We start from the raw sequence: 24,845 nt of genomic DNA on the forward strand, positions 1-24,845 counted from the left end.
CAATCCTAGCATCCGAAGGCTGCACCGCCCAACCTTCCGGCCACTTTCCCATCTTGCAGTGCGGGGCTACAGTTGCCAGGCACGAATGCTCCATTGGAGAAGCAGAGTGGTATCGGTGGCGCTGTTACCGCTGCCTATGTGCAGGGGTACGGTGCATCACGGCGGGGCAGTGCTTGCTTTTTTGAGCTCATCGTGGAATGCGATAGCAATCGCTTCCAGCCGGAATTTCCAGTTGGTGATGCGGGGAACGTCGACTGGCATGCAGCAACAACGTTGGCGATTGTAGACCAATGAATTCCAGCCGTGCCTACTCCAGGCACCGAGGCACCCACTTCGATCAAATACCGGCTTCTCGAGTAGTCCGTCTCGCACCAGCAGATCTACCTGTCTTCCTGAGCTCAAATCGTCTGCAGAAATGTCAAGGGCATACGGAAATCAAAGACAGTGCCACGGCTTCTCCCAGATCTCGGTGCAGCAATGGACCAAAGGCGACCAGTCCTCCGCTGGGGGTCAATGCCAAGATGATCAAGTCCACAGTCACCATCTGCCCGAAGTCCCTAAGGACTGGCGGACGCACAGAATCAACTCGGCGCACATCCATGCGGATGCACACGTCCTGAGCCAAATTTGCGCCCAGTCCCACCTCAGTATTGTGTCCGTCGAGACTCGCCTGCTTGAGGGACCTCGACTGACCTCGACCAGAGCTGCCAGTGCCAACCAGGCCCGAACCTGCCCGACATGTCGACAGGCTTTCACGGCCGCGTTCGGCATGCCGGAGGAGTGGTGGTCCGATCATTACCGGAATGCTAATGGGTACTTTGGCTGCGCGGAGCAGGCTCTGGGCGGCGCCCCTACCTTCGGTGGGTTTCCGGGAGCACAGTTCGGTTGCCCTTTGCTGATTTGGTCCTAGATACATGGGGACGCTTCCAATCGAAAATGGTGCGCGGTGCCTCGGATTTTGAGTGGGAAAAAATCCATCTTTTCACAAGATGGGTTCCGTCCCTCAACCGGACCATGATCGTTTTATTCGACATGTCGCCACCGGTTGTCAGTCGGCTCTCCGAGTCGCTGCCCAAGGTCGACAAGGACCAACACATCGACCCGCTCTGGGTCTACACCAAAATCGCCGAGGAGCTAGCCTCGCTGCACGATGAGTCGGTCTGGGCGATCCGCACCCACGTCCGGGATATCGAAAAAGGAGACAAACCACAGGGGCAGCAGCAGCCCGACTTCCGCCGCCTCCATGACCTCGCTCGCCATGCTATCCACGTCACGGAGACTCTGGACGTGTCGATGCAGACGCTGGCCGCGCTCCTGGCCCAGAACAAGGAGATGCGGCCTGAGGCCGGAAGCAAGGAGGAGGAGCAGCGTATCTGGAAGAACGTGCGCCAGCGCCTGCTGGCGCACAAGCAAATCATCGACAACCTGCGCTGCCGCTCACAATCGAACCAGGACCGGCTGCAGAACGAGATCCAGCTGGCCTTCAACCTCGTGGCCCTGGAGGACTCCAAGACCTCGATCGGGATCTCGCGCGCGGCCAAGACGGACAGCACCGCCATGAAGACCATCTCGTTCCTGACGCTCATTTTCCTCCCGCCCACCTTCATATGCGCCATCTTCAGCATGTCCTTTTTCAACTGCGAAGCCGAGGGCGGCTGGTCCGTGTCGCCGAAGTTTTGGATCTATTGGGCTTTTGCTGTACCTCTGACCATTGTGTGCTCGGTTATGTACTATCTCTGGCAGACGTCCCTTTCGTCTTCCAAGCCATATGTACGGTCTTTTAAACAGTTTACTAGGTTATAGGGCTGTGCGTATTTATGTCCAAAAGGGGGCATTTATATATCGATATCGTTATACATGCGTTTCTGTGAGAAAAGGGAATTATTACCGGGGGTGTCCATGGCCTGAAGCTTGATCTCATCATATGCCACTGAACCACTTATCCTGCAGCAATTCGTCGGTAGACGGCCGCCTGTCCGGCTCCCACCGTAGCATCTGTTGAATCAAGTGCACAAACGCCCCCATGTCCTCATCCGACATATCCAGAGGCCTGCGCTTCCGTGCGTGGTACCAGATACCACCCCGCGGGAAGTCGTCGTCCCCGTACTCCTCTTCGTCCTCCTCGGGCGTGTCGAGCGGGCGTCCGCTATCCGCGTCGACGAACCGGTCCGCGTCGGGCCGCCCCCACCGCGCCCGCAGCGACGCGGGCACGGGCCCGAGGCGCCGCGCCAGGTACTGTAGGACACGGCCGCGGGGCTGCTGGAACCCCGCGTCCACGACGAGGCCGCGCAGCATGACGACTTCCCAGAACCAGAGGCCCAGGGAAAAGATGTCGCTTGCTCCGGGGACGTCGGGCAGGCCGAGCAGGGACTCGGGGGCCATGTAGTCGACGACGGTCGGCATGGGGCGCTTTCCGCACTCCGAGAAGGGACAGGCGAAACCGAGGTCGGTTAGGACGAGCCGGAAGGTCTGGGTGCGCTCCGGATCGGTGACGTGCCCTAAGTTGAATCCAGTTTCGAGGCGGGTGGGGGCTACGGTGTAGCGGATCTCGTCCGGGCCCAAGGGGTTGCCGTCTTTTCGTTGCAGCAGTTCGATATCTTCTCGAGAGTTCCAGAAGTTGGCTTTGTTCCACGCATCCGAGAGCGGTACAGCTGTTGCGTCGCCCGGTTCGCAAGCATCCCACTGGTCTGCAATGCGCCTCTCGCATTCGTCCCAGTCCATTTTCCATTGCGATGGCGGTTTGCCATCATCGCTGCTGTCTGGACTTGACTCCAAATCAGAATCCGGGAGTTCGTCACTCTTGGCTTTCGTAGTGATAGCAGAAATCCCAACTTGGTCACGCCCTACCTCTTCTTCTGGCTTCGTCTCCTCGGGCCAAACCGATTTCATAACCTCGTTCTCATCGAACGCCGAGAGGTCGTACTGCAACGCGAAACAGAAATTGCGGCCCGCGATGTCTCTATGCGCTATGCGGTGCTTGTGTAGGTAATCCAGAGCCAGCAGTGCCTGCCGACAGGCTCTCTTGGCAAATACCACTGACCAGGGGTCGCCTGGTACCTCCCCCTGCCCTCCTCCATTCTCCGCCCGTTTGTCATAAGCCTCATCCTCAAGCTCCACGATGGGGTAACCTAGAGGCTCCACCACGGTGCAGAGATGTTTGCCTCTGGGCCCCTGGATAATGAACGAGTCGAAAGGGAGCTCGACATGTTTTTCGCCTGGGTGGGAGGGCATCCGCTCCAGGGAGTCCACGGGGTTTTGCATGTCCTTGCTCGATCTCGCACTGTAAACCTTGAGGGCTCGAAACAGTCTGGTTGGCGCGCTGCAGCAAACACACAAGGGTATATCTGGTCAGGGGCTACCGATTCAGAAGAGGCCAGAGATGGGAGCTTTACCTCCTGTCCCTTGCCAGCCATACGGTGCACTGGGAGCCCTTGCCAAGTTTGCGAAAGACCTGGTAACGGCCGTCAAGGACATCGCCAAGATACACGGGGTGGAATCCACCAGCTGCGTAGTCATCGGCGTGTTCCTAAAGAAAAATTGAAGATAATGTGTTAGCAATTAGGAGGTGTTGGGAAGCTGCAACACATACGCCCTTGAAACGGCTATTCAGGTAAGTCTTTGCTTCCGCCATGTTGAGTGCATCCGATGGATTTTGAAAAATCTTTGATGCTGTATGGATACTGAGCGACTGATTATCATGTATGCGTTTTCCACAGTTTAGTCGACTTAAAACGAGCCAATGCACCTGGAACCTACACGCGTCCTGGTGTGCCGTGCCGCAGCCATGTATGCGGCGGTGCATGCAGGGGCCCAACGCACTCGATCCGCAGCGACTAGTAACTCAGCCACAAGTTAACGAGCCCATTAGCTTAAACGGCCACCTCAAGATCATAGACTCACCATAGTGTTTATTCTGTGTTTATTCTGTGTTTATTCGGGCAGGATAACTGGACTAAAAGGATTTAATTCCATGGCGCGTTTCTGAAGAGAGGACAAGCATTGTATTTACCATTATTATCTAGACCCCGCGAAGATATCAAGGACTAATTCACCAAAGGCAATGCCAAGTTTCTGTGCATATGTTGCCATATCCTTCGGATGCCACTCATGATGGAGAAAAGCCAGCGAGGCGCTGTCCGTGCCGACTTCAACTGAGCGAAGCTCGACCTCGGCAACACCGTGTTGTGTAGCCATCCCTGATACCTTGGGAGTATCCCCCAAGCTGATGACGCTCTGGATGCCATCCCGAATGGGACCTGCGCCGTACCAGGCCGAACTCGAAGACGGGTCCGAAAGCTCCATGGCAATACTCCGACACTTCAAGAGCCCTTCTTCTGTAGCGCCCCTATCGAGAAGTATGGGGTAGTGTAGATCCAGGGTGCAGTTCCCCTGTATAGAGCCGGATATCGCGCCATCAAAAACAAGTTCGTTCTCTGTCCAGACTTTGAGGTGGTAGTCGGCGCTTATCGTCCAAGCTCGAGCACCTTCAATGTTGTCCAAAAGGCGGACCACGTTGAGCAAGAGCATGTTCTGGCCCGAGGAAACGCCACTGGCGGCGACTGGTCGAGCCCATCCGTTCTTGATCTCATGGCTGAGCGTGCGTCCGGCGTATGCTATGACTTTCTCGGCCAGCTCTGCTGTCGGCTGCGACTCGGCGCAAGCATGCAGAAGGCGCGAGGCGATAAGGGACTCATCCAGGTCCTTGCTGCTCCTGGTGGGATCTGCTGCATTGGTTGTTGTAATCTTGGCGGCTGCTTCTGTCAGCAGACTTCGTGTGCAGATCTTTTTGGAGCCAACGAGCTCCGCCATGGCGCCGATATCCTCGACTTGGCTGGTCATTCGCTCGACGGCACAGCTGATGAAGATCGTCTCGAGGGGAAACCATTCGATGACGGGCGCTTCCGATGCCACAGTCAGCCGACGGCCATTTGCCGCCTCAAGTACGTAGGAAGCGAGTGGAACGGACTCGTGGGACACTCCCCCGATATTAGGTTCAAAGACGAGGTCGTACAGAGTCTCTTCCTCATCAGCGCATTCCTCGTATGCCTGTAGCAAATCTTGGTTGATGTTTTCCGTACGCAACGACTGCCATGTCGGGTTCAGCGAGCTAGCAAGGTCCTTGTTGACAAAGCTGACTGCACTTTCGATCTGGTCATCGGCCATGGCATCATCGGTGCTGCCTAGTGGAGAAAGGATAGGATGTGTCTCTGTAAACTTTACCCCTGGATACCCCGCCAAGGAATAGAGGGTCCTGGCGTTGCGGCGGGGAGAACTGACAAACGCGACACGCCTGCTTGTGGGCCTAGAGAGGACGAGATCCCCCGGTTTTACATCGCTGATCCTTTTCAACTCGGTTCCGTCCGCCATGACCACACGCGTGTCTCCGGTAAAGCACGATGAAGACTGCGGTGCTTTCCAGTACGACTTGCTGCGGACGAAGTCATCGGCTAGGGAAACGGTGTACGTACTCATGACGGGGCCGTAGGGATACATTCCCCCCGAACTGGTGACCTCGGTGTAGGACGCATCCAGATGCTCGGCGTTCAGGTCGCCCCAGTCGAGATAGCCGCTGCTCAGCCACGCCCGGTAGGCGCGCCAGCTCTCGGGCCGGATCTCCCCGAACGAGCCGGGATCGAGCTTCGGCTCGGTCGTGGTCAGCCCCACGTACACCTCGCGGATCTGTTCGTCGGACGCCCCGCACGCGGCCAGCTTGGCAAAGTGGCAGAACATCTCCAGGCTGGCGTGCGGCCAGAAGCCCTGGCTCGCTTGGTGCTGCTTCATGTTGCGGTACGCGCTGGACAGCAGCAGGGTCTTGTACTTGTGCACCAGCTCGTCGGACGGCTGCAGGAAGAAGAAGGCGCGGTAGAACTGGACGAGGAGCGGCGTGGCCTGGGCAGATATGTGGTCGTTCAGACTTTGCACGGCGGAGTTGGCCTTGTCGATTTCGATGGATCCCTGCCGGTCTTGGCACGCGTTGTAGAAGGCCTTGACGAGAAGGCCGACGGCGCCGTCGTCAAACTTGCTCTTCTCGAGCCCGTCCACCGTGAGGCTGGCGGGGGCGAGGGCGGACCTGATGTTGGGAAAGATGGTGTCTCGGACGGGCTTCTCCCTCCACGAGTAGTCCAGCGACTTTTGCATGTAGGCGGCCGCCATGAGTTTGGCGGGATGGGAGTTGAAGCTGTACCCCTTGTCCGTCTGAGACATCTTGAAGATGTCCTTGATCTGGACGGTCCGCACTTCTACCGGGGGTTCGGCAGGTGAGGGTGCCGGCTCTTCCTTCTTGCCGAAGCCGAAGAGCTTGGCCAGGCCGAGCCAGTCGATGGATGCGGTCGTGACTTGAGGCACGCCCGAGTAGATTGGGTAGGATGATGGACTTTCTGGGCCGGGCGGTGGCGGTGCGGAGGTGAAGTCGCCCACGTCGGGCAACTGATCAGCGATCTCATCGAATCCTGGAAAGGCAGTGAATGAAGGTGGATCTGCCATGGTTGCTCGAGAGAATTGTGTCCTACTCGTTGTGTGTATGGAGGGGATGCTGCCTAGTGGTGTGTTTTAATGGCGAAACAGTAGAAACTGGGGGTGCGTATACGATCTTTCTTGTCACGTACATGTAAGCCTTTTCTGCACTCAGCTCTTAGTGATGGAGGAGGATATATTCCGGGGTATCAGAGCTAGTCACCAAGGATTGAACCCTCGGTAGTTGCCCAAGATGGCTGCGTGCATGAAGCTAGCAGTCCCGAAAGGCTTGTTTTGGGATATCGATAGCTAAGTCGCTGGTCTAGACAATTTTCAGCTGTGTTAGGAACTCAGCTGTATTCGGAGTTCAGCCGTGTTCAGAATTCGAGGCATGTTCAGTGTCCAGAACAAGCAAGGATGGCCCGTGGTTGGGTTGGGGACGGCTGAAACCCGCATCACTAGTGCTTCAGCCGCCGGCGACAGGGGTCTCGAACATGGCCTAGACTCAACCAGTGGCAAAAATGGACTTCGTTCCAGATCTACAATGATCGTGAACCAGTAAGTACTGTTGCGGGGTAACATAACCGGAAACCTGGAGACTGACGAGCTTGTGGTCTGGGTGATGCCCGAAGGTATGGGATATAAGAAGCCCGTACCACCATGGAAAATGAAAATGTCGTCCTTGGATCATTACCTCTGTTGACCAGACAAAGGGACTACCGGTACCTTTGATAGCAGCAGACGGCCTCCTTTATCCACCATGGCGGACATGCTCTCCTACCTCGCCAGCGCGCATGGTCCGCTGTTGAGTGAGAACCCGACGACTAAGCGAACTCAGTTATCACGCCTTGCAAAGTATGCGGCAACCAATAATCGGGCGCAGCGAAACTCCCTCTATCGCTATGTCAAGTTGATCAACTCTCTTCCTCCAGGTATGGTGTTGCAGCTCCTTCATTGATGTTCAGATTCCAATTGCTCACGGTTTGTATGCAGATGCCAAAGCCTTCCACAAAGATAATCCCCAGGCCTTTGGGCTACCCAGGAGTTATGCATTGCGGGTTGTCCAAGACTCGCAAGCCCTGGCTAACTCTGCCGCTGCCCAGCTCATCGACGGGACACCAATCATCATCGGCCAGCATGGCAATGATGATACTGGCCTCCATATCGGGGGCGTTGGCATCAGCCCCAGCGACGTCAATTGGGTGCCTGCAACAAAAAGCTACGCTTTCAGCGCGGCCGTCGCGCCACAGGAGGCGGCCATGTTGGATGATGTCGAAAACGTTGCAGGGTTTTTGAACTTCGAGGCCCAGGCACCAGCTGGATCCATTGCTCTGGGAGACGCGGTTGTCAATGTCGAGCTCGACAAGAGGACTACGTGGTATGATGTCGAAGTCGCTGACAACGCGGGTGCCTACTTGGATGGGAATAACCTTAGTTGGAAGGACACATCTGACGCCTGGAAAAGTGCCAGTTGGGAGCAGGCCAACCTGATATTTGGTTACGATGTTGCCAACAACCGAGACGAAATGCAGGCGAGCTGGGTTGGAGAGAACATGTTCCTTGACACGAGTAAGTCCTGTCCGACTCATTCTTTCCCTGATTGCCCCCTATTTCTGCGCCAAGACTAATTGGACTATTTAACAGCAACCGACCCCCGACGAAGTTCAATCTTCTGAAAGATTTCTACTCATTCCAATATACCTGCATCATTGGCGAAAGCTCCGATGAGGGCGCGCGCCTGGACACAGATGTACTGGGCGAAGTCCCCGACGCCCCAGAAGAGCGCCAGGTTTTGCCCATCAAATCAGTTTTCCCCAACAAGTGGAGCATTCAGTTCTCCCCGTTTGCTGACAGCTTTACGGGTGCCTACCGGGATGTTTCTGGTAATATTTACGCCGTCAAGGGAGCTCTTCGACCGGATGACGAGCTCGAGAGCTCCAGCGCCGCCGCAGCTGCGCCTGATGGGGGTGCCGGAGCCGCCATGGAGGTCGAGCCTCCCAGAGAGCCAGAGGATGAAGACGAGGCACAGGAAGATGAACAGATGGAATCTGTCGAAGAGCTGAAGGCCCCGGCACTGCTGGAAACACCCGTGTTTGAGAGCCGCATGGCGATGCAGGCAACTCCAACCCTTGCTGTGAAAGCGGCTACGGCCATGAGCGCACCTCCGCCTGATCTCAACATCTTCGGGCTGCTGTCATGCAACCCCATGGTCAAGGACGCGACCGACCCCTCCGGTTATCGTGACTCGGTCGCTTCGCTGGCAATGGACGATTTCCAAAAGATTATCATCTACCATATGGATCCGGATCTGAGGTCTACCTTTATAAGCTCATCCCAGCAGCAACTGGTGCCCGAGGTTCTCGCGGTCGCCCTAGACGATCCCAAGAACGTCGACTTCTACCGAACACTACAGGTGCCCCTTATTACTTCCATCCTCGCGAAAGGTATGTAGCAAGCACACTACTTACTCACGCTTAGTGCTCCAAGTATATCTAACCAAGGCTTTAGGCACAAGTGAGCCGGCGAAGCACTGCAACGGAGCCCGAGCCGACGCTCGGCTCAAGGCCATTCCAGCAAACCACCCAGTCTACCAGAGACACTCGGCAGCGCTCTACCGGTTCCGATACCTCGAGAAGTTCCCCATCCTCAAGAAATTTCTCAAGGACCAGTCGGACAATCAGCGACCAGATCGGCTCGACAAGTTTGCCGACTTGATGAAGGCCAATCTCAAGGCCAAGACTAAGGACGTGGACAACGGCGATGAAGAGTTTGCTCAGCAGCTGGAGAGCTCCCTCCAAAGCATCGACGATCTGGCCAAGTGGGCCAAGGACAGGAGACTGTACTGGGCCATGGAGCTGCTCTACTGGATCCAGAAGTCATCCATGCCCACTTGGCACGCGCAGTACACGGCCGGGAAACCATCCAACAGCATTGGCATGTTCCTCAAGCAGCTGAACGCCCTCTTCGGCTTGCTCGAGGACAATGCCAAGAACCCCATCCCGGAGGGGCGCAATTTCATGCAGACCCTGAACGAGGAGGTGCGACTATACCAGATGACCACGATCGTCCCTCAGCTGGTGGACATGAATAGGAACAGGTCCGAGATTGACGATCTCATCAAGCAGTGTCTCGTCGACTACTACGAACACTACAAGGATGTGGACCCGGAGAAACACAAAGAGGCTTTGGAGAGCGCCATGAAGCTCCATGCCGACGAAAGTCTACGCAAGAAGATTTTTGATCCCCTGTACAGCCTCATGAAAGTCGGCCGAGTGGCTGGGACTTGGACGTCGATCACCAAGGCCTGGGCTGCCAGCGTAGGCAAACAGGGATGGTTCAAGGGCCTGTCCGGGGGTGTTAAGATGCTTGAAATGGCCGGTCTCGCGGCAGCCGTTGTCGTCACGGTGCTGCCGATGATGCCTGACATCAACAAGAACATGTCGGAACAAGAGAAGGAGAAGGCCAAGAAGGACTTTCGAGGGTAAGGGAACCCGATAAGTCTCACCCTGGGACGATGGATGGACGCTGATGATACCGATGAGCAGAACCATGGCCGGCCTTCTTGGCGCGGCTGTCATCAAGACAGCGCAGAACGCCTTACGACTCTACCATTTCTGGAACGACCTGACGGGACTGGGGAAGCTGTGGACGTTCTTTGGTGGAGAACGCGCGATAAACAGCATCGAGGACGGTGCATACAGAGTAGGTATCTCCGTTTTACATGGATCCCTTCTTACCCCCTTTATGGCGAAAGCACTGCTGCTCCCCCAGAGCATCCCGTATTGTACATATGGGATAAATTGGTGCCAGGTATTTCCAGTCATCCCTTCCCACACATTGGCTAACACGTAGCCTCGCACAGATTCAGAGCGGTTTCTCTCGTTGGTTCTCCAGTACCGCAAAGCAGACGGCCCAGCTTGTCGAAGAGGAGGTAGTTCAGTTCACAAGGTTCGAGAAGATCTTTGGAAGGAACTTGGGAGAGTTCCTCGGAGCTGTTGTTGGGTAAGTCCTTCTCCTTACGAGCAGTCTTCATCCTCGCTGTGCGTTATGTTGTTGCGAATCTAAATAACGGTCATGCTAGCCTGGTCCTGGGAATTGTTACCATCGTGTTGATTGCAATGGACATGGACACCAAAAAGGATGGCCTGTTACAGGCGATGGACATCATCATGCTCATCTCATCCAGTCTTCAAGTGCTGGCGGTGGTGGCGGGCTGGGTTCTGGCTGCCGCTACTGCAGCTGGAGCAGGTAAGTCTCTTCTTCTTTGCACGACAGCATGTTATGTATGCCCCGGTCTCACTAACAAAACACGCAGGGACTGGGGTCATGATGTCTTGTCTCAGCGTCGTCGCAGCCTGGAGCGGACCCTTGGCTATTGTGTTTGCAGTGGTTGGTTTCATCATATTCTTAGTATGGTACTTGAATCAAGGTAAGTAACGTCCGTGGTTGTCGACTTGGCGGTCGGCATTGCTGATCCGTTTCTCGATTATCAGATCTTCGCGACCCGATAACCAAATTTGTTGAAGATAAAGCCCGACCTGATGGGCTGTACATTGAAAACCCCATGCAAGCGCCCGATTACATCACCACCGTCCCCCCAGACGAGCAAACGCCATCTCTACCCGGACTGACATTCAAGGGGCCTCTGCTCCCGGCCGCGACAGTCCCTGGGCTAGATTCCAAAATAGCACCGGCGTTTCTGCGACTTGGCGATGCCAACGGTCAGGTCGAACTTGTAGACAAAGTCGACTTTACTGCCAATACGATCTGGAGCATGGAGACCGACCCCTGGGGGAAGAGCTTGATCTACAGCAGGCGTTTGACCAAAGATGCCACGACCGGCTATGTGGCTTCTACCCTGTGGTATCTGGGCACCGACCAGGACAAGAATGTCATTATGAGAACTATGCCAAAACCATCTAATACTGATGCCTGGAAGGCAGCGGTGGCCACCATCCAGTGGCAGGTCGACCTACAGGAACCTCCCAAGACGAAGACCGAGAACAACAAGACCAGCATCCTGAGTGTCAAGGCTCGGATCCAGAAAGACGGGCTGGATCTTGGCAGGATCATCCATACTGACGGCAAGTCTGCCGAGAAACTCGCTCTGGCTGACCTCGAACAGTACAGGAAGAAGGCGGACAGCTACAAGAGGATAGCTGCGATGGGATACGGTGCGCCCAAGCAGTTGCGGGAGGGTTTGGAAGATGTTCCTTACTTCCTCTGGGAGCTCGACATGCAAGCAATCGGGCCTGGTGCCTTTTCGTATGACCGCAAGGCATGGGAGCTGACTGATCAGACCACGGTAAGTCCGACTATCTACCTAGCGTTCCGACTTAAAAGACCTTCTCGCTGCTTTCATCAAAAGTTGTTCGGTCCAGACGACTAACTGACCATGATTACTCTCACAGAACGATCGAATCCGCCCACGATTTGAGAACGACCCGAGCTCCGGCTTGAAGTGGTCCATCTCGCCTGCCTTGGACGCGGCCGATTTCGAACTCGTCACTCAGGGCACGGATGCCGGTACCGTCAAACAGAAGGAGGGGGTCAAGCCGAAGGTCACGTCAGAGCCTCCTATTGAGTATACCGTGACCTGCACTCTCAATAAGGATGGCGAGGACAAGGTGTCGCACACATCAACCTTTACGCTATCTGTTGTGGCGCAGCCATCTTAGGTACATGATGGGACGGCTATGTTGTAGGTAGTAGTATCCTTTACCGACAGGGGTTGTCACTGATCGATTAGGTTAGCTTGAATTCACCTGCTGCATGGAAAACCCCTGGGCAGCATCTAATCCAATGGGCGTTGTCTGCTGACTTGGTGAAGAATGATTTACCACATTAGGATGTATTTGCATATATTTATCTATATGATCTAGCTAATAAATTTCGTATAATGTTCCCGCTTTTGTTTAGGAAACTTTAGTTGGTAATGGGGTACTTTCCCAGTGGCAGCAGTAGACATCCAGCCGTCTCAAGAAACAGATAAAGTTATTCTCAATCCACATCCACGGTCACCAGCTCGAAGGGATCGCATAAGTCGCCCAGTCCACCGTAGCATCCTTGAACACCTCGATGGAGCCCTGCACTCCATGCGGCCCGACAGACCAGACCCCCCTCCCCCGCTCGACCAGGCTCGCCCAGTGTTCCAGCAGCCGCTCCAGGCGCTGCGGGCGGTGCGGGTTCCCCCAAACGGCTTGAACCCATGCTGGAACAGCTCGTCCGCCGCCCGGTCCTTGATCTCGTCCCCGCTGCTGAAGCGCGCGCCGTACAGGCTGAACGGCAGCGGCAGCCGGAACGCGTCCTCGGCTGCCTCGGGCTCGGACTGGACGACGCACTCGCTGTAGACGCCCGGCGGCACGCGCGACGGGAACGCGATGCCGTCCGGGACGGTGCGGCGCCCGTCGTCCCAGTAGCCGCGGAAGGAGGACCTCCAGTCCGAGACGTCAACTTGCGGCGCGCCCGCGTCGCTGAAGAAGATGTACACGGGCGGGACGATGCCTTCCCGCGCCGTACCGTCCCATTGGGGGATGCGCCGGGGCAGGTGGGTGAAGGGCTGGGCGGCGGCGAAGGCGGACGCGTCGGTGGGCGGGAGAGAGAGCCCCGGGGCGATCTGGCGGATGTGCCAGGGACGGCGCGCGAGGCCCAGGAATGCGCGCACGAAAGAGGGATCTGGGATACTGGCGGCGTCCATTGCCGCAGGCGTAAGCAATGGCTCCTCGCTGGGAGGAGGGTCGCCATCGTGGTCGACCGTAGCGCCGCCGCTCTGCCGACGACGCGCCTCGATGGCGTCGCGAAGCCGATGCCACGCCGCGACGCACCCCGCTATCTGGCCGTCGCCGTACGGCCGCCACTCCCAGTTCCCGATCTTGACACCGCCGTACAGGGCCGGTTGGTCGGTGGGAGAGACGGCGACCTTGCCGAGGCGGATCAGGTCTATCCAGTTGGAGAGGATGGTCTCCAGGGGATGCCAACTCTACGGATGCTCATCCACGGGAAAAGCACACTCGGTGTCGTCCGGGTGCACAAAGAAGGAGGCGAGGCGGCGGCGCTGGTGGTAGAGCATGCCGCCGCCCGACTTGCCGTCGCAGGCGTTCATGTGGGAGAGGTACAGGCGCACGATGGAGTCCTCGGGCTCGTCCTCGTTGTCGGCCGTCTCGTTGTCGAAGAGGCCGCTGAAGTCGCCGTCGTCCGGGCCCGGCATGCCTTCGACAAAGTAGAACAGCGGGGCATCGGGAGTGCGTGCCGCATCGAGGAAGGCGGCCAGGGAGGGATGCAGCCTCGGGCGGACGGCCTCGGCGGCGTCGCCATGAGTGCTGAAGTAAGTGGCGTTGCGGCCCTCGGCGGCAGCTGGGTCGAACCAACCATCGGCATCGGCCGCTAGGCACGATTCCACGAGGTAATTATGGAGGGCGTTGCATCGCGCGTAGTCCATGCCATCGAGGTCTGTCCGCGGCGGGTTGTCGGGTGTGACGAGCTGGTCGTTGATGCTGGGGAGTCGGGACGCTGCCATGGCGAAGTTGCAGCTTCTGCTTTCCTCCACTGCCTGGAAGTTGAGTTACGGTTTAAATCGAACGAATTCTACTGTATTACGCGGAGGGGCGATAATAATAATAATAATAATAAAATTTAACGGCGAAAACAATTTTTTTTTAATATTTCGAAAAACTAATATTTAATAATTTTACGGATAAAATAAAGAAATAAAGAAAATCGATATTATATTAAATAAAATAAAGAAAGTATTTCGGCTTAATATAATCGCGGAAAGAAAATTAATATTAAAGAAATTAAAAAGAAAACGCCGATAAATTAATAATGAAGAAATTGGGATAAGCGAAAGAACTTTTAAATAAAATAAAATATATTATTACCGCTTCGCTATTAATTAATTATTACTCAATTTATTAAGTTAAGATGTTAAATTATTTTAATCTATGAAGTATAAAAATAAAAAGCTTTTATTAATTTTTTTTATCTTTTTAAAAGGTAATAAATAATAAGTTAATATGTTTTATAAAATAATATTTAATAGTTTTTAATTAATTAATTACACGTTTATCAATAAGATTATTTTATATTATAAATAATTTTTTTAACTTAATAAAAATAGGGTTATAAAAATATTTTTTAAAGTTTTTACAGAAGTTTTTAAAAAATAAATATTAATTATAATCGAAATATTTCATAAGTAAATAATTGATTCGAACTCTTATTTATTTTAATAATTTATTATATTTTAAAGATTAATTAAGAAATATTATTTTCTTACTTAATAAATTCAACGAAAAGTAATTAATTCAATATTTAAATAATTATAATAAAAAGTAATATAATTTTTAAAGTTTTTCTTTTAAAATTAGTTTTTGAATATAATAATATTACGGGCTAAGCTTTTATAATTTAAGTTTTAAAGCGTTTATTTTAAGTCTTTTCTATTGGAATTATTAATAATAAAATATTTTATTTTATAATTACAAAAAATAGTTATTTTATAAGAATATAAATTATTATTTTATGTTTTTCAAACTATTTTAAACATTTAAAAAATATAAATAAAAATATAAATATAATATTTTATTAAAATAAAATAGAAAAATTCATTAGTATACTTATAAGCATAATGCGAAAAGCGGGGCTAATTTTACTAAGAAATTTATTTTATTTTATTAAGTTTTAAAGTATAAATTAAAATAATATATATATACTTAATATTAAGATTTATTTATATTATATTATATATAATAATTATATATAAAAATCGTCGGTAAGAGATTTAGTTTTATTTATTTAAATATAATTTTATTTCGCTCTACGTACTTCTACTAGTAATTTATTAAAAGAAGTACTTGAACTTTATCTATTTACTTAAATCACTAACTAAATTAGTTATAACTAATTTAATCACTTTAGTGATTTTAATTAATTTAATAATTAAATCACTATAATTAAATCAATCATTTTAATCGATTAAAACATCACTATACTAATATTTTACGAGCATAAAATATATTATAAAATATATATTAAAATATATATTAAATATATTATAAGATATATAATTAGCCTATAAAAATAAATATATTAAGGTATTTATTTACTAATTTTTAGTAATAAATAAAGTTTATTTTAATTTAATATTTTATTTTTAATTCTTTATTAAAATATATTTTAAATATATTTTAAAATCAGAATTAAATAGTAATCAATCCCTTTCGCTTTCCGAAAAATTAAAATCGTTTACATCTGCGATTTTCCAGCTTTTTAAGAAAACTAACTATTTAACTAAATTAGGATTTAATTTATTACGCCCTTTTATAATAATACTACTGGAAATAGAAAAGGATCGTTCTACTAGCGCCGCTTTTACTAAAATAGCTATATATTTTCTGGCTAAAAGAGCTAAATTAGGAAATCGAATTTTATTCGAATTCTAATATTTTAAAGGATCGGTTTATAAAGTAAAAAAAAATTAGTTTAATTAAAATAGAGGAATTGAAAAATAATAACTAAAGTTAGAATAAAATTTTTAAAAATAACTTTTCTATTCCGGCCTTTACGAGCTTGTAAATCCGGTTATTAGGCTATCTAGCTTCCCGCTACGCTTCGAGCTTACGTTAGGCTCGGTGCGGCGCCGGCGTAGCCGTTAGTGGTCGAAAATTCGTTTCTTAGCGCTTTTCGCGGCTTATTATAGTTTTTAAAAAGCCTTAATAGTGGCCGGATTTAGGTAAAACTATAAATAATATATCGGTATATATTTACACTTTTATAAAAAAGCTTATTATTTTGTAATAAATTATTAAAAGCCGGCAGCGAAGCGATAACCCCGTAAACGTACCGTTAAACCGTTTATAGCCTTTTTTCGCTTTTATTTAAACGTTTTTAGAAAAGTTTTTTCGCGAGTCCGGGGTTTAAGCTTAAAAAATTTATTTAAACGAAATCGCCGCCGCTTAAAAATATTAAGCTAAATAGATCGCGAGTTTTACGAAGGCCGTCGAAACTGCCGCTATAACGGTTTTAAATTAATTATAAGATAACCCGTTATCGGGTAATTTATAAAGTAATTTATAAAGTAACCCGGTATAGGGTAACCGTATTTAGGCGGCGGTAACCCGAGGGGTAAAGCTTTTTCCGGCTATTAAAACGGTTCATATTTAGGTTTCGGCTACGGATATTACTTACCGAGAGTATATTACGAAAACGATCGAGAGGGAGATTATTATTAAGCTTTATATATCTTTTAAGGATAACGGGAAAGCCATTAAATCTTAATTATAAAATATACTGGTTAAAAACCCTAGGGCCCTTATTAATTACATTAATAGCGTTATTACCTGTGTAGCTATTAAACACTTTATACTTTTAAAGGATTTAAAGGACGTCGAAATGGCAGAAGCCCTTAATAACCCCCCGAAAGGGCCGGCACCCTTAAAACCGTACAGCGGCATCTAGGTGAACAGCGCCGTATTTCTCAAGTTTAAGGATATTTAAGTATATACTATTTTCGTGGCCTAAGCTAAGCTGTTAATTGAATATACCGATTAATAAGAGAAATACGTGGGAAATAAAACGGCCGTAATTATCTTAATATACGAGGTAATTATTTATAATATTCCCTCGGCCTCTTTCAACCTTTTTAAAGCCTTCGAGATAACTGTATAACTATAAACTTTAAACGCCGGGATTCTCCCGCTAGATAAAATTATTTATATAAGCTAGTTAACGAAGAAAAGGGCTGTTAAGCTTATAAGCTTTATTATTATCGAATTTAGTCGCTTTAAGTCCGCGAATCGATTAATTTACGCAGGATGTTTATAATTTAATAAAACTTATAGCGTTAAACGCTACAATAAAAACTATAGGATTAAGCAGTGTTTTTAATGCTAAAAATACGGTTATATCACTACTTAATGCGCTATTATTTACGATATTTATAGCTTTTATTTAAACTTTTATAATACGAAAAAATACCCCGTCCGCTTTTTTCGTAGCGTCTCGAAATATATTAACTGCCGTAATTAATATAATAACTAGAGCTCTTAATACGAATACCGGAAACGGGAGCGCTAAAAGGTCGCAAAGGCCTTAAAAAATAAGATTACCTATTAGCTCACTATTAAAACGCCAGCAATAATACTTACACTAATATTAACGTTAATAATAACGCTAGTATTAACGCTAGCACTAGTATTAATGCCGGCACCAGCCACCTCCGCCACCCCTATTAACACCACTAGAACGCAGAGGCTACCCCCGCTATAAGCCCTTACCAGGCCTCCCCTATTACCACTAACAGCCCTTAAAAGACCGTTATTATTAATTACGCCGGCGTTAATACCGGTTTATATAATTACTACTGCTTTAAAGTTTACCTTAAAGCTTACCCGGGAATTTACCCTAGACCCGATTATTCTTCTATACTCGATTAACGCCTTTAACGCTTTTTTAGATAGCCTAATTAACGATATTTACCCTAAGCCTCTTTTAATATCCCTTAACATAGTTATAAAACTAATAATACCGGGAGAACTTATAAAAGGCCCCTTAGCCTTTATAGCTCCCCTAGTTATTTAATTAAATACGAATAACATCGACTTTAATTTTTATAAATAGGCTGCCATTGAAAAGAAAACCTATCTAAGAGCGGCGAAGGAGATTAGGGCTAAAATGCGGCCACGGGCTAGTGCGGACTTAAACGACGAGCTCTCTACCGAGGCCTTTATAATAAACCTTATAAAGGGAGCCTTTAAAAAAAAGCGGAAAGGGGCCCCTAGCCAGGCCTTTTAAATACCGACTAAGCCGAATAACGATATTATTATTTACTATACTACCCTTTATAAGTTTAGCGTTGCGGTTAATGCCACTAGGCCTATTCCGTTAAAACGGCGCTTTAAAGGGCAACGCCCGGACTACACGGAGCTTAACTCGGAGAACACTTTATATATTACCTTTAATATTTATTATAACACATAATAAGTAATACATCCTCTCTACGCATCTTATAATATAATATATAGAAATCTAGGGAAAAAGTAATATCTTTATTCTTTCGAAACTTAAGGGTTTTAAATTACGATATTATCGCCGCTTAAAAGCCTTAGTTTAATCGTTAAAAATATAACTTTTATAACCCTTAAGCCTTTATTTTTATACTCTAATTACTTAATCCCGGACTTTTAAAGCTTAGGGTAGCTTTTTATATTAATAAATAACTCGACTAGTTTCGTATTTCTTTTACTAATTATACTCGAAATATAGTTACGATAATTATTATTTATAATACCCCTTTAATATTTAACCTTATTAACCTCGTATTTAACGAGCCCTTTATTACTACTACTCTTTATATTTATAACGTTTATAATAGCCCTAAAAAGGTAAGCTTATAACTTATATCCTTTAAAAGCTAGCCATTATTTTTCGCCGTTATAAGGTAAATTACTTTAAAACGGAACACTTTATCGTTAAGGATTTTAATATAAAAGGCCCCGAATAGTTAGCTTAAAACTTAAGCGATAAAGGCTCGGCCTACGAGGCGCTACTATATTTTAAAAAGTTCTTAAAAACCGAAGCCTTAAAAATAATACTATTACTAAGAACGATTACCCGGGCTATAAACTAATTAGCTTTTTTTTATCGATTTAGCTATTTATAATATAACGACCGTTAATAAGCTTTTAAAATATAGGCGCGTTAACGAGGTGTACCACGATTCGAACTATTAGCCTATACACATTATACTTTAATTATACTTATTAATAGCCCTTTTTAAACCCCCCGGAAACTTTAAAAAAATACCCCTGTGGACGTATTCTTAACTAAACTAAAAAAGAAGTTCTCTATATTATAAGGTAAGCTAACCAACGAGGACGTAATTAATATACTCTAGTCTATCGAACAAGCCTTAAGTGATACTATAGAAAATACCGTACCTACAGTAAACGCCACTATACGCCACCTACCAAGTTTTATAGAGGAGTATAAAACGAAGTGTATAAAAACTAAGAAGTTACGGAGGGTTTAATAACGTACCTTAACCTTAAAAAACTAGGAAGCATACCGAAAAATATAAAACTAAAAAAGTGCGGCGGTACAGAAAACCCTAACGGAAGCCTAGCAAGAAAAAGTAATAAAAACCTGCTTAAAAAGACTTAAAAGCCTATAAAACTTAATAAAAATAACTAGGGCTCGAGGCTAAGGGGTAGCATAATAAAACGTTATACTCACCATTAACGGGTAGACCTTTTTCGAAGGAAAAGTGGCAGCCTTTAACACCTCTTTTTTCCGGCACCGCTAAAAACCCCTAACGCTTTTAGCCTAAAGTTAACCTTTAATATTAAAATCCTCTGCCCGCTATTCATTAAAAACGAAATATAATAGGCTATTTTTAAGCCACGGCCGTATAAAGCCCCTAAACCTTTAAGGATCCTTAATTATATTCTTCGTATCTTACTAGACTTTTTTTTACCCTTTTTACACCCCTTTTTTAACTACTGCCTTTTTAGGGGCATTTACCCTTATAAAGAGTCTATTATAATAGTCTTTAAAAAGCTTGGAAAGGACGATTATAATATAGTTAAAACTTTCCGGCCTATCGCCCTCTTAAAAACTATTAATAAAGCTTTAAAATTTTGTATCGTAAAGCGTATTAATTACTACGTAAAATAGTTTTACTTACTCTTATAAAATTATATCGGCGCTCGAAAAACTCGGTTTATTAAATATATTATTTACGTTTTTTTAAAACGTATTTACGAAGCCTACGGATTAGCCGATTTAAAGAAGTATTTAATAACTATACTACTTATACTAAACGTTTTAAGGGCTTTCGATAACGTCGACCACGATAAGCTTACCGATTACCTGGCTCGCCGAGGCTTTCTAGCCCCTATTATTCTCTAAATTAATAATTAGCTTAAAGACCGCCGCATAAAACTTAAGCTACCAAAGAGTGAATTAGGCTAGATTACCCAGAATTACGGCATCCCGTAGGGGTCGTTATTGTCATTACTACTGTGGCTCTTTTATAATGTAAACTTTCTCGATGAAATTTTAAGGGAAGGCATTACTACGGTATACACTATAAACGCTGGCACGGCAGCTGTTATAAAAGCTGCTTTAAAGGTTGTTTTAAAGGTAGACACCTCGTTAGAATAAGGCATTAGCACCGGTAATAGCGCCGGCTCCCGGGTAACCTTATAGGGTACGTTATAAGGTACGCTATAAGGTAGCTCTAAAATAATTACTATTATTTAGGTTAATAACACTGGTATTTTAGTCGTTAGCCGTAGTACCGTAAAAAATTATAAGGTATTAAAAAAGGTATATAATAAAGCTGTAAATTAGGCGACGAAATACAGCTACGTTTTTACCCCGTAAAAGTATAAATTAATATACTTTTATATTAAAAAAGTTTAAACTCTAAGTATACCTAATAAAAACGTAATACTTATAATATTACCTATAAAGGTTAATATACTTAATTAGGCCGCCAGGAGCCTTAACGGTACCCCACTAGCCGAATACATTTAGCTCCCCGGGTTTAAATTTATCGAACCGGCCGATAAATTACGTTACTTAAAGGTTTAGTTTAACCCAGGCCTCTTTTAACACTACTATATTTAAAAAGTTACTATTAAAGTTTAAAAGTCTATTTAAGCTTTTAAAGCTATCTTCGGAGCTTACTAAGGGGGCGGCACCTTATAATTACGGCAACTATATTAAGTTATAATAATACCGTAGATTACGTATTATAGCACGGTGTAGTATTAACTTTATATTAAGGCCTTAAAGAAAGGCCTAACGAAATAGCACCTCACGGCGTTACGGAGGCTATAATAAGAAGTTTTATAAGTAATTATTAATAGTTTTAAAATCACTGTATTAATAGCGATAGCCGCCGAGATATATATTTTACCGATCGAATAATAGCTCCTTTAAATTAATTATATAGCTTATTTTCAGCTCCGAACGAACCTTTTAACGGTTAATTACGGCACTTTTATAGAGAATATAACACGTAAAGCTTATTAAAGATTTTTTTTAACGAGGCTTATCGAGCACTATTAATAATACTATAAAACTTAACCTTTTTTAAAAACTATTTATTTTTTTATAATCTTACCCTAGTAAAAGCGAATTATAACGGTAATAAAAAAGGGAAAAAAAAGGGAAAAAAAAGGGAAAAGTATACTACGATTATATCGTAAAGGCTTTCAGTTTTAAATCGTTAATTTTTTACACGAATAAAAATAAGTATAATAACGGGGTCGGAGCGGCGATTTACACACCGGTATAGCGTACTTCTAAGCTCCCGTACGAGGAAACGGCCTATATAAGTATTATAACGCAGTTTATAATATATTTAATAAAGTTAAAAGGTATTTATATATCCTTAAACTATACCCTAAAACTACGAAATAAACGGTTTACGCGGATCGACGTTTTTACCGATAACTAAGCCGTTATCGCATCGTTAACTTAGCTTTAACGCTAGTTCGATTAATAGCTACTACGGTAAATCTCGGTATAACTTATTACCTTATAATAATAAAGCATTAACGTTAATATTTATTAAATTCTAGCTTATATAAAGGTTTTAAGCAACGAAAAAGCTAATAAACTCGCGAAGGTAGCCGCCGAAGCACTTATTAAAGCCGCCGCGGCTATTAAAAACAAAGCCTTATATACCGCCGTTAATTTCGTACTACGCAGCCCTTTACTATTAACCCCGGCCGCACTAATAAAAGCGGCGCCGGTAATTACTTTAGACCTACCTCGAGCCGCTACCCTAAACCTTTTTTCGGCCGCTACCCTAAACTTACCTTCGGCCGTTACCTTAAATTAACCCTCGACGATTACCTTAAAGCTTACCTTAAACTTATCTTCGACCGCTACCCTAAACCGGCTTTCGACAACTACCCTAAAGCCTACCCTAGAGCCTACCCTAGACTTCACCCAAAAAATAACAGAGGCTGCCGCGGCGCTAGCCGCATTAGCAGCCACCGGAACTATAATAGCCCGGCTAGTGCCACAGCGGCTTTTTAAGGCATAGTATACGCTTAAGGCTAAGACTTAATATATACTCAGGGGCTCGAAATAACTTATTACTAATTAAGCCTTTTTTATTATAATAATTACCCAGCGTATATTAATTAAAAAAATTATTAAGTAACGCTAAGCCGACGAGTAAAAAGGTATACTTTACGGAAAAACTTTACACTATTAGTTTTTTTCGGCCCGAAAAAAGCTACGCTTTCTAAATATTTAGGCTTAAAACGCGCTATAGCGGCCACTATATTTTAAATACGGACCGGTAAGATAAGTTTTAAGGATTACCTTTAATTTATTCGGCGCCCCGGAACCGATTCGTTACTCTACGATTACGGCGACCGCTAAACGGTCCGGTATATATTACTATATTATAAAAAATATAACTAATTACGAGAGGAGGTTTAGGTTTTTACCGGCTTCGGTTAAAAGGGCCCTAGGCTTTTTATTAATACAAAAAAATCTAAGAGTTACGACGAGTTAAAACCGCCGCTATTTTTATACTACGAACGAGCTTATTAAAACGCGTTACTCGGGAGGCCGTAGAAAACGAACCGCCCCCGAGGAAGCCTTTAAAAAAGCCCTTTAAAGGCCCGGAAAAGGCTCTAAACACCGGCTTTTTTACGGCCTCCCGCGGTAAATAATAAACCTTTCGGGCTTAACTAGTTACTATTACTATATAATTATATATATACGGTTAAAAAGTTACCCGGTAAACGCGCGAACGCTATTTTATAATCGCTAATTACCCGGTAATTATTTTACGGCTTACCCGGTAATTACCCTACTACGCTTAGTAATTATTTTATAGCTTACCCGGCAGTTACTTTACTACGCTCGGTAATTATTTTATAGCCTACCTGGTAATTATTATATAATAATATATATTCGTTTAAATTAATCGGGGAGCGTTTCGGCGTTAAAAGGGTTATCGGTAACGGTAAGCGTTTCTCGGGGCTAAAATAGTTTCGTAATCGGGAAAAAAACGTCGAGGGAACGCTATTTAATTATTATCGGCAGCGTACCAATAAATTTTTATATATTAGCGTATTATTAAAGCTACCCTCGATATTATAATACTTTTTTCGGCACTTACGCACCTTTTTTAAAACGTTTAATACCGGAATATTACTTATTTAGTTAGCTTTAATCGTTATTATTAAATAATAATAACCTTAAAAAGATACTTAATATAACCCGTTACTAAAAGCGAAAATATTACTACACCGGTTACTATTTACTTTAGAACTATTTCCGTAATTACCCTACACCGTTATTAAGTCCCTTACTACATTTTCCCTTTCTCCTCCCCTTTTCTTTTTAAAATACGTAATAATAAATAACAAATGTAGTAAAAAACGCGGCGGCGCGTACAAAAGCTTATACGGTAATTTTAAAGCGGTAGGAGCCGGTAAAAAAGTGCTAGAGCTTAAGGGGACGGATACCGCGGCGGGTGCCGAAATAGGCTTACTAGAGCGCCGTACTAGTGTACTATAGCGGCTAACATAACTCTAACGTTCGTATAAAGCTTAAGCCTCGAATTAAACGATAAATTAACTTTTATTATTAAATAGAGGAATTACATGTAGGAAAATATATTTTATATTAAAAAATGTTTTATTGAAATAAAATGTAGTTTTAATAAAATAATCTATTTTATAAAAATAGAATATGTAATTAAAATAAAATAAAACTTACTTATTATAGCATTAAAGCTTCTATTAAATAAATCTTATATTCTTCTATAATATTTTAATTTCTATTTCCTTAAAAAATTCATTATCCGAATCCGAATTTAAATTCGAATTATTTAAATTAAAGTCGTTATTTAATTCGTCGATTTTGTTATTATTATTATTATTATTTCGAATAATACGGTTATATTCGGTTTTTAATAAATTAATAAAATCGGTTTTAATAGTAAAATATAAAGATAATAACCCTCGATTTCTAAAGTGCGCAATTTTAAATCGAGGGTCTAATATTAAACTTAAAATATAAGGTTTACAATTATAAATCGTAGCATTATTTAAACGCCGGGGAAAATATGTTTTCGAATTTATTTAATCTTGATTTAATTGCTTAAATTAAATTAGAATATTCGGTTGCCTTTAAAAATTAATATTAATATTTATTCTTTAAACATTTAAAAAAGTCAAAAATTGAAAATTAACTTACTATATTAAGGACCCTTTCTTTTTTATCTTAAAATTCGCCAATGAAATGTCCTAATTTACTATATAATTTATAAATAAATAATAAAACATTAAGTAAAGTCGTATACTTTTCCCCCTATAATTTTACTATTAGTTTAATAAATATTTAAAAAAGTTTTTCGA

The 24,845-nt window shown here is 45.2% G+C and overlaps 8 protein-coding genes across 8 annotated transcripts; 3 read left to right on the top strand and 5 right to left on the bottom strand.

The window, feature by feature from the left end:
• Nucleotides 1–415: 415 nt before the first annotated feature.
• Nucleotides 416–1,803, top strand: PG986_015087 (uncharacterized protein; the record flags this gene model as incomplete). The annotated part of the gene is made up of 2 exons (XM_066851309.1): nucleotides 416–860; nucleotides 911–1,803. The coding sequence occupies 2 exons, from the start codon at nucleotides 416–418 to the stop codon at nucleotides 1,801–1,803; spliced, it is 1,338 nt and encodes a 445-aa protein (XP_066692398.1).
• A 117-nt stretch (nucleotides 1,804–1,920) lies between these two features.
• PG986_015088 (kinase-like protein) lies at nucleotides 1,921–3,631 on the bottom strand (the record flags this gene model as incomplete). Its single annotated transcript, XM_066851310.1, has 3 exons — nucleotides 1,921–3,319; nucleotides 3,393–3,526; nucleotides 3,590–3,631. The coding sequence occupies 3 exons, from the start codon at nucleotides 3,629–3,631 to the stop codon at nucleotides 1,921–1,923; spliced, it is 1,575 nt and encodes a 524-aa protein (XP_066692399.1).
• A 606-nt stretch (nucleotides 3,632–4,237) lies between these two features.
• PG986_015089 (uncharacterized protein) lies at nucleotides 4,238–5,184 on the top strand (the record flags this gene model as incomplete). Its single annotated transcript, XM_066851311.1, has 3 exons — nucleotides 4,238–4,355; nucleotides 4,457–5,040; nucleotides 5,104–5,184. The coding sequence occupies 3 exons, from the start codon at nucleotides 4,238–4,240 to the stop codon at nucleotides 5,182–5,184; spliced, it is 783 nt and encodes a 260-aa protein (XP_066692400.1).
• A 348-nt stretch (nucleotides 5,185–5,532) lies between these two features.
• On the top strand, nucleotides 5,533–6,261 carry PG986_015090 (uncharacterized protein; the record flags this gene model as incomplete). Its single annotated transcript, XM_066851312.1, has 1 exon — nucleotides 5,533–6,261. The coding sequence occupies one exon, from the start codon at nucleotides 5,533–5,535 to the stop codon at nucleotides 6,259–6,261; it is 729 nt and encodes a 242-aa protein (XP_066692401.1).
• A 1,226-nt stretch (nucleotides 6,262–7,487) lies between these two features.
• Nucleotides 7,488–8,042, bottom strand: PG986_015091 (uncharacterized protein; the record flags this gene model as incomplete). Its single annotated transcript, XM_066851313.1, has 1 exon — nucleotides 7,488–8,042. One exon carries the CDS (start codon nucleotides 8,040–8,042, stop codon nucleotides 7,488–7,490), a length of 555 nt encoding a protein of 184 aa, XP_066692402.1.
• A 301-nt stretch (nucleotides 8,043–8,343) lies between these two features.
• PG986_015092 (uncharacterized protein) lies at nucleotides 8,344–8,661 on the bottom strand (the record flags this gene model as incomplete). Its single annotated transcript, XM_066851314.1, has 1 exon — nucleotides 8,344–8,661. The coding sequence occupies one exon, from the start codon at nucleotides 8,659–8,661 to the stop codon at nucleotides 8,344–8,346; it is 318 nt and encodes a 105-aa protein (XP_066692403.1).
• A 296-nt stretch (nucleotides 8,662–8,957) lies between these two features.
• Nucleotides 8,958–10,004, bottom strand: PG986_015093 (uncharacterized protein; the record flags this gene model as incomplete). Its single annotated transcript, XM_066851315.1, has 3 exons — nucleotides 8,958–9,295; nucleotides 9,344–9,479; nucleotides 9,705–10,004. 3 exons carry the CDS (start codon nucleotides 10,002–10,004, stop codon nucleotides 8,958–8,960), a joined length of 774 nt encoding a protein of 257 aa, XP_066692404.1.
• A 2,466-nt stretch (nucleotides 10,005–12,470) lies between these two features.
• On the bottom strand, nucleotides 12,471–13,969 carry PG986_015094 (uncharacterized protein; the record flags this gene model as incomplete). Its single annotated transcript, XM_066851316.1, has 3 exons — nucleotides 12,471–12,591; nucleotides 12,651–13,392; nucleotides 13,462–13,969. The coding sequence occupies 3 exons, from the start codon at nucleotides 13,967–13,969 to the stop codon at nucleotides 12,471–12,473; spliced, it is 1,371 nt and encodes a 456-aa protein (XP_066692405.1).
• Between the last annotated feature and the right edge of the window lie 10,876 nt (nucleotides 13,970–24,845).

This window comes from Apiospora aurea, assembly GCF_038362705.1.
Source record: "Apiospora aurea strain CBS 24483 chromosome Unknown utg000011l_segment0_segment0, whole genome shotgun sequence".
In the NCBI taxonomy this organism is placed as follows: Eukaryota; Fungi; Ascomycota; class Sordariomycetes; order Amphisphaeriales; family Apiosporaceae; genus Apiospora; species Apiospora aurea.